Source organism: Zalophus californianus, chromosome 1, assembly GCF_009762305.2.
Source record: "Zalophus californianus isolate mZalCal1 chromosome 1, mZalCal1.pri.v2, whole genome shotgun sequence".
Classification (NCBI taxonomy): domain Eukaryota; kingdom Metazoa; phylum Chordata; class Mammalia; order Carnivora; family Otariidae; genus Zalophus; species Zalophus californianus.
Window position 1 is genome coordinate 136,140,732 of NC_045595.1, and position 12,162 is coordinate 136,152,893.

At 41.4% G+C, this 12,162-nt stretch overlaps 1 protein-coding gene across 4 annotated transcripts in view; it reads left to right on the forward strand.

Moving 5' to 3' along the window:
- Window positions 1-7,482, forward strand: part of SENP2 (SUMO specific peptidase 2) — a 32,688-nt gene extending 25,206 nt beyond the window's left edge. For 3 of the 4 annotated variants that reach the window (XM_027584278.2, XM_027584279.2, XM_027584280.1), the window contains 3 exons: window positions 1,647-1,731; window positions 4,531-4,626; window positions 6,168-7,482. In XM_027584278.2, coding sequence (XP_027440079.1) covers window positions 1,647-1,731; window positions 4,531-4,626; window positions 6,168-6,230 — 244 coding nt within the window. In that variant the 3' untranslated portion in view covers window positions 6,231-7,482. The other variant, XM_027584277.2, reaches the window with a different exon arrangement.
- Window positions 7,483-12,162: the final 4,680 nt, after the last annotated feature.

The following is a 12,162-nucleotide window of genomic DNA, read 5'->3' on the forward strand; positions in this document are numbered from 1 at the left end:
CTGAAATCATACAGCAAAGTTTTGTGTCCTGATTATAACAGGATACAAAAGAAAAAAGCGTACCTCCGTCGCACCTGGCTCTTTGCTCTTTCTCCCTCTCCCTTCTGCGGGGGTCTGAGGCCCACTCCCTTTCCTGATGCTCCCAGTTCAGCTTTTCTTGACATTTTTTGCATTATTACCTCTGAGAAAAATTTAATTTCTCCATGACGAGAGAAAATTGTGCTTAGGAATAAGACTTTTTGTTTGTTGGGTTTAGAGGGCTACAAACCTTTGAAATATCTAAGATTCTTGCCTTCCAAGAACCAATTTCCAGCCCCCCCTCCCCCCCCGGGGGGGTGGCGAGATGGCTCCCACTGAGAGTGCATGCCCTGGCACCACTGGTGCTTGTTGCCTTTACATGAAGCTTAGGATGAGAATGGAAATGCCTGGCTTAAATTTGATAACCCTCGGAAGATCTGGATAAACTTAAATTACTCTTAATACTTAAGTATGTATCTCCTAGGAACAAGGAAGTTCCCCTACATAATCACAGTGTCATTATCACACTGAAGAAAATGAGCCATCAGGGGCACCTGGGTGGCTCAGTCAGTTGAACGTCTGACTCTTGGTTTTGGCTCAGGTCATGATCTCAGGGTTGTGGAATTTAGTGCTTAGCCGTGCCGGGCTCTGCGCTTAGCGGGGAGTCTGCTTGAGATTCTCTCTCTCCCTCTCCCTGTCTCTCTCAAATTAATTGATTAATTAATTTTAAAAAAGGAAAATTAGCAATCAATCATATGTAACTTTTGGCTCATGTTCTGATTTTCTCAGGTATGTTTTATAGTTTTTTTCCCTAATCCAGGAAGCCGGTCAGAGTTCACAGGTGGATTTCATGTCTCTTTAGTCTAATTTAGATTAGTCTTCCTTTTTTCATTTTTCATGGCAAAGGCTTTTTTTGGGGGGTGGGGTCTAGGCCAGTTGTCTTGTTTTATATCTATTCTAATTTGTAATTGAAGTATAGTTGACACACAATGTCACATTAGTTTCAGGTGTATAATTTAGTAATTTGACAATTCTTTAGTTATGTGGTGCTCACCACAAGTTTAGATACTTTTAGATCTTTTTTCAATTTCCAGTATAGTTAACATACAGTGCTATATTAGTTTCAGGTGTACAATGTAGTCAGTATAGTGATTCAACCATTATAGAACATTGTATATTAATCAGTGTGCATCACGGTAAGTGTGCTCTTAATCCCCTTTACCTGTTTCACCCATCACCCCACATTTTATATCTATTTTTAAGTGAGAAAAAGCAAGTTGTAAAATGAAGTACTTTTTAAAATAAAGTGTATGTTTTTAAATTGTGTGTGAGTAGTGGAGAACTAGAAGAATACACAGCAAACTATTAATAGTAATTACTGCTGGAATGGCTATTATGAGGTCTTTTGCATTTTATATTTTACAGGTTTTAATTTTCTAAGGCATGTCCAGTTTTTGTAAGCAGGAAAATGAAATTTAAAAACCAAAAGCAATCACATTTTTAAAAAAGCTAGTGAAGATGGATTTGAGAATAGCCTGTCTGTTAAACATCCTTTGTAATGTCCTTTGTAATCATAATGATAAGTCTCCACAGGGATTCATCAATATATTCCTTTGTTGTTTTTTTAGTCAGTATTTACAGGATGAAAGTAAGACCAAAAGAAATATTGATCTGAATCTTTTAGAGTGGACCCACTACAGCATGAAGCCACATGTAAGTGATGATCATCTATGTTTGAAGTGCCTTGTTGCCTTTACTGACTGTGGCATATTATGTAGACTCGGCTTCTTCCCTCCCCTCACTCACTCATACCCTTAGGCATGCATTCTCCTGAAGTATACATCTTAAGAATTATCTACTTCTAAATCTTTAGAAATTCACTTAACCAAGATGTCTGCTTTTTGGCCTTTATTTCTTGGTTAAATCTAAATGTTGGGGCAGCTGGGTAGATCAGTTGGTTAAGCATCTGACTCTTTTTTTTTTTTAAAGATTTCATTTATTTGACAGAGATAGTGAGAGCAGGAACACAAGCAGGGGGAGTGGGAAAGGGAGAAGCAGGCTTCCCGCTGAGCAGGGACCCCGATGTGGGACTCGATCCCAGGACCATGACCCAAACCGAAGGCAGACGCTTAACAACTGAGCCACCCAGGCGCCTCTTTTTTAAAGATCTTTATTGAGGTGTAGTTGACATAAGAAAAATGCATAGTTAAAGTGTACAATTGGATAAGTCTTCACATAGATATATACATGTGAAACCATCATCATACTCAAGATAATGAAGATGCCCATCACCCCAAGAGCTTCTTTATGCCCCTGGGAACCCTTCCCTCCAGTCCCATTCCCATGCTACACAACTCATCTGCTTCCTGCCAATTTAACATGCTGTTGCTGTCCACTATTTTAGATTGTCTTTTGGAAAGGCCTATGAATCACACATCATTATCACTATTTATATAAACAATGGTTGTTTACATTTACCTCTATCTTTATCAGTTTATTGGCTCTGCATTCATTCTTGCATCTCAGACTTTTCTTGGGAGATCACTTTTTGGAAACACATCATTTAAAAATTCTTCTAGTCAACGTCTGGTAGTAAATATTCTAAGTTTGTGAAAATCTGAAAATGTGTCTGCTTCACCTTCATAGAGGAAAGATGTTTTTCTAGGTACACAGTTCTAGGTTGTCAGTGTTTGTTCACTTAGAACTCTGAAGATAAGTCCACTGTGTTCTGGTTTCCTTGTTGCTACTGAGACATCTGATATATAGTTACTGTTCCTTTGCAGACAGTTTGTCCTTTCTGGATTCTTTTAAGCATCTGACTCTTGATTTTGGCTCAGGACATGATCTCAGGGTTGTGAGGTTGATCCCGCGTCAGGCTCCACAGTCGGCAGGGAGTCTGCTTGAAGATTCTCTCTCCCTTTCTTTCTGCCCTTCCTCCTGTGCACCCACTCTCTCTCTCTCCCAAATAAATAAATAAATCTTAAAAAAAAATAAATTGTGGGGCGCCTGGGTGGTTCAGTCAGTTAAGTGTCTGCCTTTGGCTTGGGTCATGATACCAGCGTTCCTGGGATCGAGCCCCGCGTTGGGTTCCGCGCTCAGCGGGGAGCCTGCTTCTCCCTCTCCCTCTGCCACTTCCCCTGCTTGTGAGTGCTCGCGCTCTCTCTTTCAAATAAATAAAATCTTTAAAAAACAAATTGTAAACATTAACCATACGCTAGCATGTCTCTCAAAAAAAGCTAATAAACTCAAGTCAGCTATTTTTCTTGGTTGGTGCTAACGAAAGTTTAAAGTTCTTGTTACTTACTGGGAATTTTGTTTATTTAGGTCTTAGGTCCCATGCCACAGGGTCCTCAAGAGTCGAGTATGCTCTTTGTGAATATGCTTTGTATTATACTTGCCAGATTTGAATCTCATTCAGGGTTTGAGAATGCATACATTTTTGAGTCCTAATGGCTTCTTTTTAAAGTAAGCTGCATGAATTCAGTTTTAGCCCTCACCTGTGTATAATGGCTCCCCTATCTTTACTCAAAGGATTTTCCTTTCTAAGTTGAATAATTAGAAGGTTAAGCTTTGAAATTTCCTGAGGAAAGCATAGGTGTAAGGAGTCTGTTAGGGTGAGTAGCATGTTCTGGTATGGGGGACGTAATAAAGAAAACAAATTGTGTGTTGGAGTCTGTAGTTCTCTCCATTCTGTGAGAGATGCTGTGCTCAGTACCTACCGTATGTGTGGGTGTTGTGCATGTTCAGACAATCTTTTCTTTTTTTACAATAATCATCTGTATTTCTTTGAATAAAAAAATGAGCTTTTGTCATCTGGAATGTTTTCCAGCAGGGGATTCAGACTCTCTTTTATTCTTACTATCTTGTGCTGCTTAGAGCTGACAGCCAAAATGCATGTGGGGCTGGCCAAGATTAGGGCCGCAGAGGCCCGGGGAGTGTGAATTTAGCTCACGTGGATTGGTTTTGGGGCCTGCAGCACTGCTTGCAGTAAGCTATGCTTTTGCCTCAGGACAGAATTGAGCCATCAGAGCAAGATCCTGATTAAAGTCTTATCAAGAGGCATTTTTTTGTTTTCCCTGTTTGTAGCTGTGGGAGTCAAAAGTTGTGGTCTTATTTTCCTGTCTAGAGAAGCTAAACCCTGGAGTATTGAAATAGGTTAGTTGTTTTAATTGAGCCATATTTAGCCCTTTTCAAAATTTATAAAGTGCTTCTGAAACCATTCTCACTAGAATTCCTGTTCCTAGTAATAAATTTTCAGTTTGGTTTCTTAGTATGAGAGCCAAGAGATGGAATTCTCACTTTGCTTTTCTTTTCCTTGCTGAAAAATATTTTCTGTGCGGGTCACGAACTCCAGTCATGGTGGGAGTTCTTATGCCACATAAAGACTGTGTTTTTGTAGTACCTTTATAATATTGTTTATCCACTGTAATATTTGTAAGAAGTCAAAGGAGTTTGTGTTTGATGACATTTTGTCCCTTTCTCCCCCACCCTCCCTTTTTTTTTAAATTTTAGGAGATTCCTCAACAGTTGAATGGGAGTGATTGTGGAATGTTTACTTGTAAATATGCAGATTATATCTCTAGGGACAAACCTATCACATTTACTCAGGTGAGTGGAGCCCCCTCCTCACCCACTTACTTGTTATCAAAGAAGATGAACTCCAAGCGGGTTCCCGGTGCCTGGTGCACAGTAAGGTCTGAAGAATGGCCCCTGTGCCACCGCTCTTGCTCTTGTAACCCTTGGCCGTGGCCCTGCTCCTGCTGGGATCAGGGTTTGGCACTGCATCTGCTCTTAGGTTTCTCCTCCTTTTTGGTGACCAGTGAGGCGGTTTGCCTATCTCCGAACTCCAGTGTTCACTAGCTCCTGAGTATTACTGGTATTTTTGGCCAAAGGAGGAGGTAAGTAAGAGTGTGTGTGACAGCCCGGGGAAATCAGGCCTTGTGAGAAGGTAAGCTGCGGGTCTGAGCTAGAACTACAAATACTGCCTTCCCCTTCTGTGCTGGTTACTTGAGGTTCTCCGGGGCTCTGTATTTGAGCGGGAATTCGAGTGTGTTGGGAACTCTTGAGAACTTATGTTTGTAATAATAGATTCTCAACCGTTTTATAACTGAGTCAGGACAACCCCCTTTAAAATATATTTTTCTTCAGCAGACCTCATTTGGGTAGATGTTGTCTACCAGACTACTTACTGAATAGGACTGATAACCCTATTCCAAGCTGGTGAGCAATATGAAGTAACTAGGGCTCCCATGCTGAATCACTACAATTCTAGTCTAAAATAAAGGCACTTTTTATTGGTTAGTTTTAGTAGTTTTACTAAGAATAAATGTGATTTTTTTTTTCTACTCTATGTTTTGAACTATTTAAAATAACTTACACATCCATGTATTAAGACTTTTTAGGCCCCTCCAGGTAGGAAATCACTAGTTTGTAGTAAAGTGATATATCCATCTTATAATGAGATACCAGGAGTACCTCAAGGGTGTGAACTTCTGATTTCATCAAAAAGAGGACTAGTTGAGTTACAGGTAATTTTGGATTTGTCTTGTGTGTTGCTGCTTTGAAAATTGGCCCATGTAGTGATTATCATAAAGCAGAATAATATATTGAGCAAAGCCATTTCCTTCTTTGATGCTTCTAAATAACAAGGAGTTATTTGCTCTCTGAACCTACTGACGTGAGATTTGAAGGACAGAAGTTGCCATTTGAACAGAATTGACAATGTATAACATTTGGTAAAACAGGGAGAAATTTTTGAATGTTTTTTCCTTTATTTAAATAGAGTTCATGTTTTTCTCGAAAAAGCAAAATACGTTCATTTTAGAATGTTCTGTAAGTATATGTAAGTAGAAAAGTTTCGTATTATGCTACCACTTGGGTGTTTCCATTTTGGTTCACGTCTTTGTGCTATGACATAGTTGTGGGATTCTATTGTATAATTCTGCAACCTGCTTTGATTTTCCTTAACATGTAAAACTGCTTCTGATACAGACAATATAATAAGAACATTATAACCTCATCTTTGGCTTTGTAAGTCTGAACCATGACATAAAAGAGTCAAGGCTTCTGTAAAGGACATGGTTTATTTACATGATTGTGCCTCGAGGGTTTTACTGTGTGGCATATGATGTGTTGTTTGTGGATTGCAGCACCAGATGCCTCTCTTCCGGAAGAAGATGGTGTGGGAAATCCTTCATCAGCAGCTGCTGTGAGAGTGCCCCGCCCAGTCCCTCGAGCTGCTGGTGGTTCTGTCATGGAGGACGGATGTTTCCATATACCTCATGCATCGTGGGTTCAGAAGTCCCTGCATCACCTCTGTTGGCTCACAGGTCCTGAGCTGTAGGACGTGCGCGCCGGCCTCGCCTGCACCCTGGTCCTGACGTGGTGTGTGGAGGTTCTGCCTGCAACCCCCTGTGTAAGCCTGTGCCTGCTCAGAGCCTGGACTGTTCAACCCACACAAGAACAAATGCTCATTAATAACTCTTTCTTTTTTTAAAGATCTTTTTTTTTCCCTATGAATGTGGGAAATGCAGGATTTATTCTATGATTTGTCTTCTGTTTGTTCACGTGTGTTCATTCGCTCACTCATTTGCAAACATAACGGGCAGTGGCCGTTTGCTGCTGCTCTTACAGTTAACTCTGAATTACCTGTTTGAACTATTTATTTTTGAAAGGAATGTTAATCAAGCTCCACTCCCAGCTGAAGATCCAGAGGGCAATCAGTGCGGGGAGGAAGGAAGTGTTAACTAACTTCTCTAAGGCTGGAGCAGAAACTGCCAACTCGAAGCTGGAGATCCTGTGCTGGAGGCTTGACGCTGCGGATGCCGGGAGAAGTGCCGCGGTGGAGGGCTCCAGTTGCCTTCCAGAGCAAGTCTGACACTACAGCACCCGCACGGAGGGCGTGGACAGGCAGGGCTGTGGCTCTCCAGGCGGCTTCCAAAGAGTGTCGTGGTCATCCTAAAGAGACCACTCTTTCTGGAGATGAGGTGACTTGGCTACTCTTGAAACTGGATTTGAAGTAACTGTAAGCCCTAAATCTTCGTTTTCATCCCATATCTGGTTGAGTATAAACCTCAGAATTGTAAGGGCTGGCCTGGGCTCTTGATGTCAAAAGATACGATTCAGCGTAAAAGCTATTTTTCCTCAAAAGTTTTTTTTTTCTATATATAAAATCGAAATTAAGTTTTGTACTCATTAGGATTTACGTCCCTCCTTCCCCCATTCCATCCCCACTGAAATTTGGAAGAAAATTTAGTACTTGGCTCTGAGGCTGCCAGTTATACAATGATCTATTTTGCATATGAAAGTTTGTATTTACCTTTTTTGTTCATTAAAAACTTCCCAGTGGTTACACATTTTTAATTTCAGAGAGTTTAGAGTTGGTCAGAGCATATTTTGCAAGATCTAGTGCCTAGTGTTGCTTTCCTGGTGTAATAAAGGCTGTCTGGCGGAACCTGAAAAGTATGTGCTGAAATGACTCCTAATCCTTTCCCCACCTAAACCCCCCACACTTGTCCTGGCGCACAAAGGCAAGGGGGGAAAACCAGAAAAGTCGGGCATGTGTTCGCCATGAATCAACGTGTCTGCCCTCTGGAGGGCATGGCCGCTGGGCACAGAGGCATGGTATTGTAGCCAGTTTTTCCTGAGACGTGTCAGAGTCTCCCATACAGGATCTGGGGCCCAGCAGAAAATGTTGTGCCTACTTGATAGGCACACCAGAGGACATGGATGAGAAGAAAAAGGGTGAGTTCGTTGTGCAGAGTCTCCCTCAAGCTTAGGCTGCACACAGCCTTTCCTGGAGGCTACCAGAGCTGTCTCAGTGAGTGTTGGGATCAAGCAGCTGGTATAGCCGAAAAGCTGGAGAATTTACCGGGTCAGCATTATACTAAAAACCTGGTTTCCACTTGGCTCTTAGAGGTTTCACCTGAGAATTTAGTGCCTTAAGATTTGTTCCACGTGGGGTAAATCCAGTGAGGAATGGCGGTTTGTATTCCACCCCGGGGAGGGACAATGGGGTTTCAGTCGTTTGTGTTACGCAAGGATCTGAGGGGCTTCTTCAAGCAGCTGTCGCTGAGCTGCCCACTACTATGTACTCTTCAGGACAGCCCTTAACAGTCTCCCAGGACATACGAAATCGATGAGAGCAGAGAGTTAAGCTAGAGAACAGCCTTCTAGTTTACCCCGAGTTCCTGAATTTAATAGGAGTTACCCCAGGCCGTGCTTCTCTAGGCCACTGACGTGTCTCTCTTGGTGCAGAGAAACTTGTCACTAATAGAATTTTTATTTCTAAGCAGCTTGTGAGAAAAGCAGTCAGGTGATAAAATCAACAGCTGATCTTACCAGTAGCCAATTATCAACATTAAAGCCAGTGATACATATATTTTTAAATTGCAAGAGTTTAGGGATCTGAGAAAAAAGGTAGAGTGGACCATTGTTCTTTTTTAGTAGCACTCTCTCCTAAAGATTGATAAAGATGAAAAAAAAAATACACAAAAACTGTTGGTAAGCAAGTGTCTTTCTCATGTTTGACCTTATACCAGAGCTGGGATGTGGTGGGAGGGACATATACCTGGGGCATTTGGAAGATGTTCTGGAGAGCCCCATATTCTACCTCAGTTGCCAAAGACTATTAGAACTTCTGAACTATTCCTCTGAAATACTAAGCACAACTTGAGGAATGCCAGGTTAAATGATGGCTGTTTGCACTGTAAGGAGTTGCTTGGTGCTGGGACCAAGGTGTGGGTGTGGGAGAATGTGTCCTTGGAGATCTACTGAACATCAGATACAGAAAAGTCAACAAGCTAGAGAAATTTAAGTCTGTAATAACCTTAGTACTATAGTTAAGCTACATAGTTTAAATTGGGTTTTGTGAACTAATTGGGAACCTGATCTCGTTTCTTTGAGGAAAAACTCTTAAGCACCCAATATTCAAGCAAACTTTTGGTATTGTTTTAAGTTAGAGATCTAGCTGGCTGTATTGCTTTGATAACTTCTTTTTTTTAAGATTTTATTTATTTGACAGAGCGAGCACAAGCAGGGGGAGAAGCAGAGGGAGAAGCAGACTCCCTGCTGAGCAGGGACCCTGATGTGGGGCTCCATCCCAGGACCCTGGGATCATGACCTGAGCTGAAGGCAGACGCTCAACCGACTGAGCCACCCGGGCACCCCTGATAACTTTTTTTCTTTTAATTTACTTAATCTAAACAAGGAAGAGTCTGGGTGTATTGAAACAGTTGTTGATTTTATTTATCAATAGATAAGTAGGTATTAATTTTATGAAATCAGTAGGTGTTGATTTCATCTTATTTACCAATAAATTCATGTCTTTAATTCAGTGGCTTTTAAGATTTTTTTTTTTAAGATTTTTATTTATTCATTTGAGACACAGAGATAGAAAGCATGAGCAGGGGGAGAGGCAGAGGGAGAGGGAGAGGCAGGCTCCCTGCTGAGCCAGAAGCCTGATGTGGGGCTTGATCCCAGGACCCTGGGATCATGACCTGAGCCGAAGGCAGACGCTTAACCATCTGAGCCACCCAGGCGCCCCTCAGATTTTTTTATTGCAAATTTTTTTGTATTTTTTATTGTGACCAGCACATACATGTATATATATTATGTGATTTTATGTAGACACAAAAGTTCTATAAAAACACTACTTACCCTTGCTAAACTGATAGTTCTATTTCCGTTTTTTAAATAAAAATGTAGGTTATGACCACCAACCCACTAATGGACAGAAATCCGGTTTAAAAAGCTCGGCTCCAAATCACCTGACAGCAGGATGCAAATTATATTTAAAACTATAAAGCTGGAGACCACAAAAATATGATAAATGTGGGACTGTTTTGAGATGAATCATTCTAGGAAAATGGACCAGAAGCTTTCAGACCCTCAATGGAAATATGTAAATAGTCCTTATTTTTCAGGTTTGTGTGTTGTCATTTCTAAAATATGTTAAGTACAGGTCCTGTTACTTCTATGTAGGATGTGAAAGAATGGTCCTGGAAATGTGTGTGTTCCATGGTTTTTCCTCCTGCGACGCACAGCAAACATTAGAACAGATTAATGTCTGAACCTCACGTTTCTGAAAACTTGGGACATGGAGTCTTTCTTTGTGTGTCACCTTAGAACTGTTCTATGGAACACACTTTGGAAAGTGCCAGGAGAAGTAACATCAAGTTCTTAGAAGAATGTACTTCAAATATACAGTGGAGAAGCCCTGCCCCCGCCCACCCCTGGCACACATACTGGCTACTGAAGGGCATATGGTGACCATCCAGTCTGTAGTCATGCTTTTGTTTTTAATTATATCTGTAATAGGTGTTCATAGTAGAAAAGTGAAATGCTGATAAATGGTAAAGAATGAGAATTCTGCAAACTCACCATTCAGAGTCAATAACTGAACATTAACATTTTGGTATATATCCTGGCCTTTGGTTCATATGCCCCTTCTTATATGTATAAGTAAGTGTGTGAATTGTATACATTCACACATGTATGTTTTTTGTTACTAACAAATATGGAATCATACTATATATATGGCTATATAACCCCCTTTATCTCGAACATACCTTCGTGTCAATAAATACGACATCATTTAGTTGTTGCATAGTGTTCTAGAATATGGCTGTAACATATTAAGTATTGTTGACATACCATCTTGTACCATGTTTGGGTCATTCTCTTAGGAGAAATTCTCATTTAAAATTTCTGAGTTAAATTTAGGTATATTAAAAATTAGGGGAAAAAATCACCTATTGGTATTTTGACTTATTTCTTCTGGCACAGGATAATGATCTGTATCTCCATTGATTTAAGTATTTTTTTAATTTTTATTTCTTAAAAGATTTTGTCAGCGCAAAATAGCGAGCAGCGCACACGTGGGGGGGGGGGAGGGAGAAGCAGGTCCCCCGCGGAGCAGGGAGTCCGATGTGGGGCTCCATCCCAGGACCCTGGGATCATGACCTGAGCCGAAGGCAGACGCTTAACGACTGAGCCACTCAGTTGTCCCTAAGTTTTTTTTTTTTTTAATTTAAAAATCTTATTTATTTGAGCAAGAGAGAACTCTCGCAAGAGAGATACCACGAGAGGAGGGAGGGGCAGAGGGAGAGGGAGAAGCAGACTGCCCAGGGAGCAGGGAGCCCGACGCGGGGCTTGATGCCAGGACTCCAGGATCATGACCTGAGCTGAAGGCACACGCTTAACTGACTCAGCCACCCAGATACCCCTCCACTGATTTTTTTTTTTAATATTTTATTTGAGAGAGAGAGGAAGAGCTTGCAAGAGCACAAGCAGGGGGAGGGACAGGCAGAAGGAGAGGTAGAAGCAGACTTCCCCGCCGAGCAGGGAGCCCAACCTGGGGCTCCATCCCAGGACCCTGAGTTCATGACCTGAGCTGAAGACAGACGCTTAACCGACTGAGCCACCCAGGCGTCCCTCCACTGATTTAATTTTTAAAATATTTTTCAGGTGTTGGTCTTCTGGATAAGATCATTCTGAGACATTTACTGTCTCATTTTAGTGGACAATTTTATCTTTTTTTCAACTACTTTACAAAAAACCTGTTATGGGAATCCTAAGACCTACACAGTCATCACCCTCTTTCAGGAGTTACTATAATGTGGCTAATCTGCATGCACTTTTTCATAGGGGAGGGGAGAGTCTGGAGTATTTTTTTTTTAATTTTTTATTGTTATGTTAATCACCATAACTCATTAGTTTTTGATGTAGTGTTTCATGATTCATTGTTTGCATATAACAGCCAGTGTTCCACGCAGTACGTGCCCTCCTTAATACCCATCACTGGGCTAACCCATCCCCCCAACCCCCTCCCCTCTAGAAACCTGTTTGTTTTTCAGAGTCCATCGTCTCTCATGGTTCATCTCCCCCTCCGATTTCTCCCCCTTCATTCTTCCCCACCTGCTATCTTCTTCTTCTTTTTTTTTCTTAACATATGTTGCATTATTTGTTTCAGAGGTACAGATCTGTGATTCATCAGTCTTGCACAATTCACAGTGCTCACCATAGCACATACCCTCCCTAATGTCCATCACCCAGCCACCCCATCCCTCCCACCCCCCACCACTCTGGCAACCCTCAGTTTGTTTCCTGAGATTAAGAATTCCTCATATCAGTGAGGTCATATGA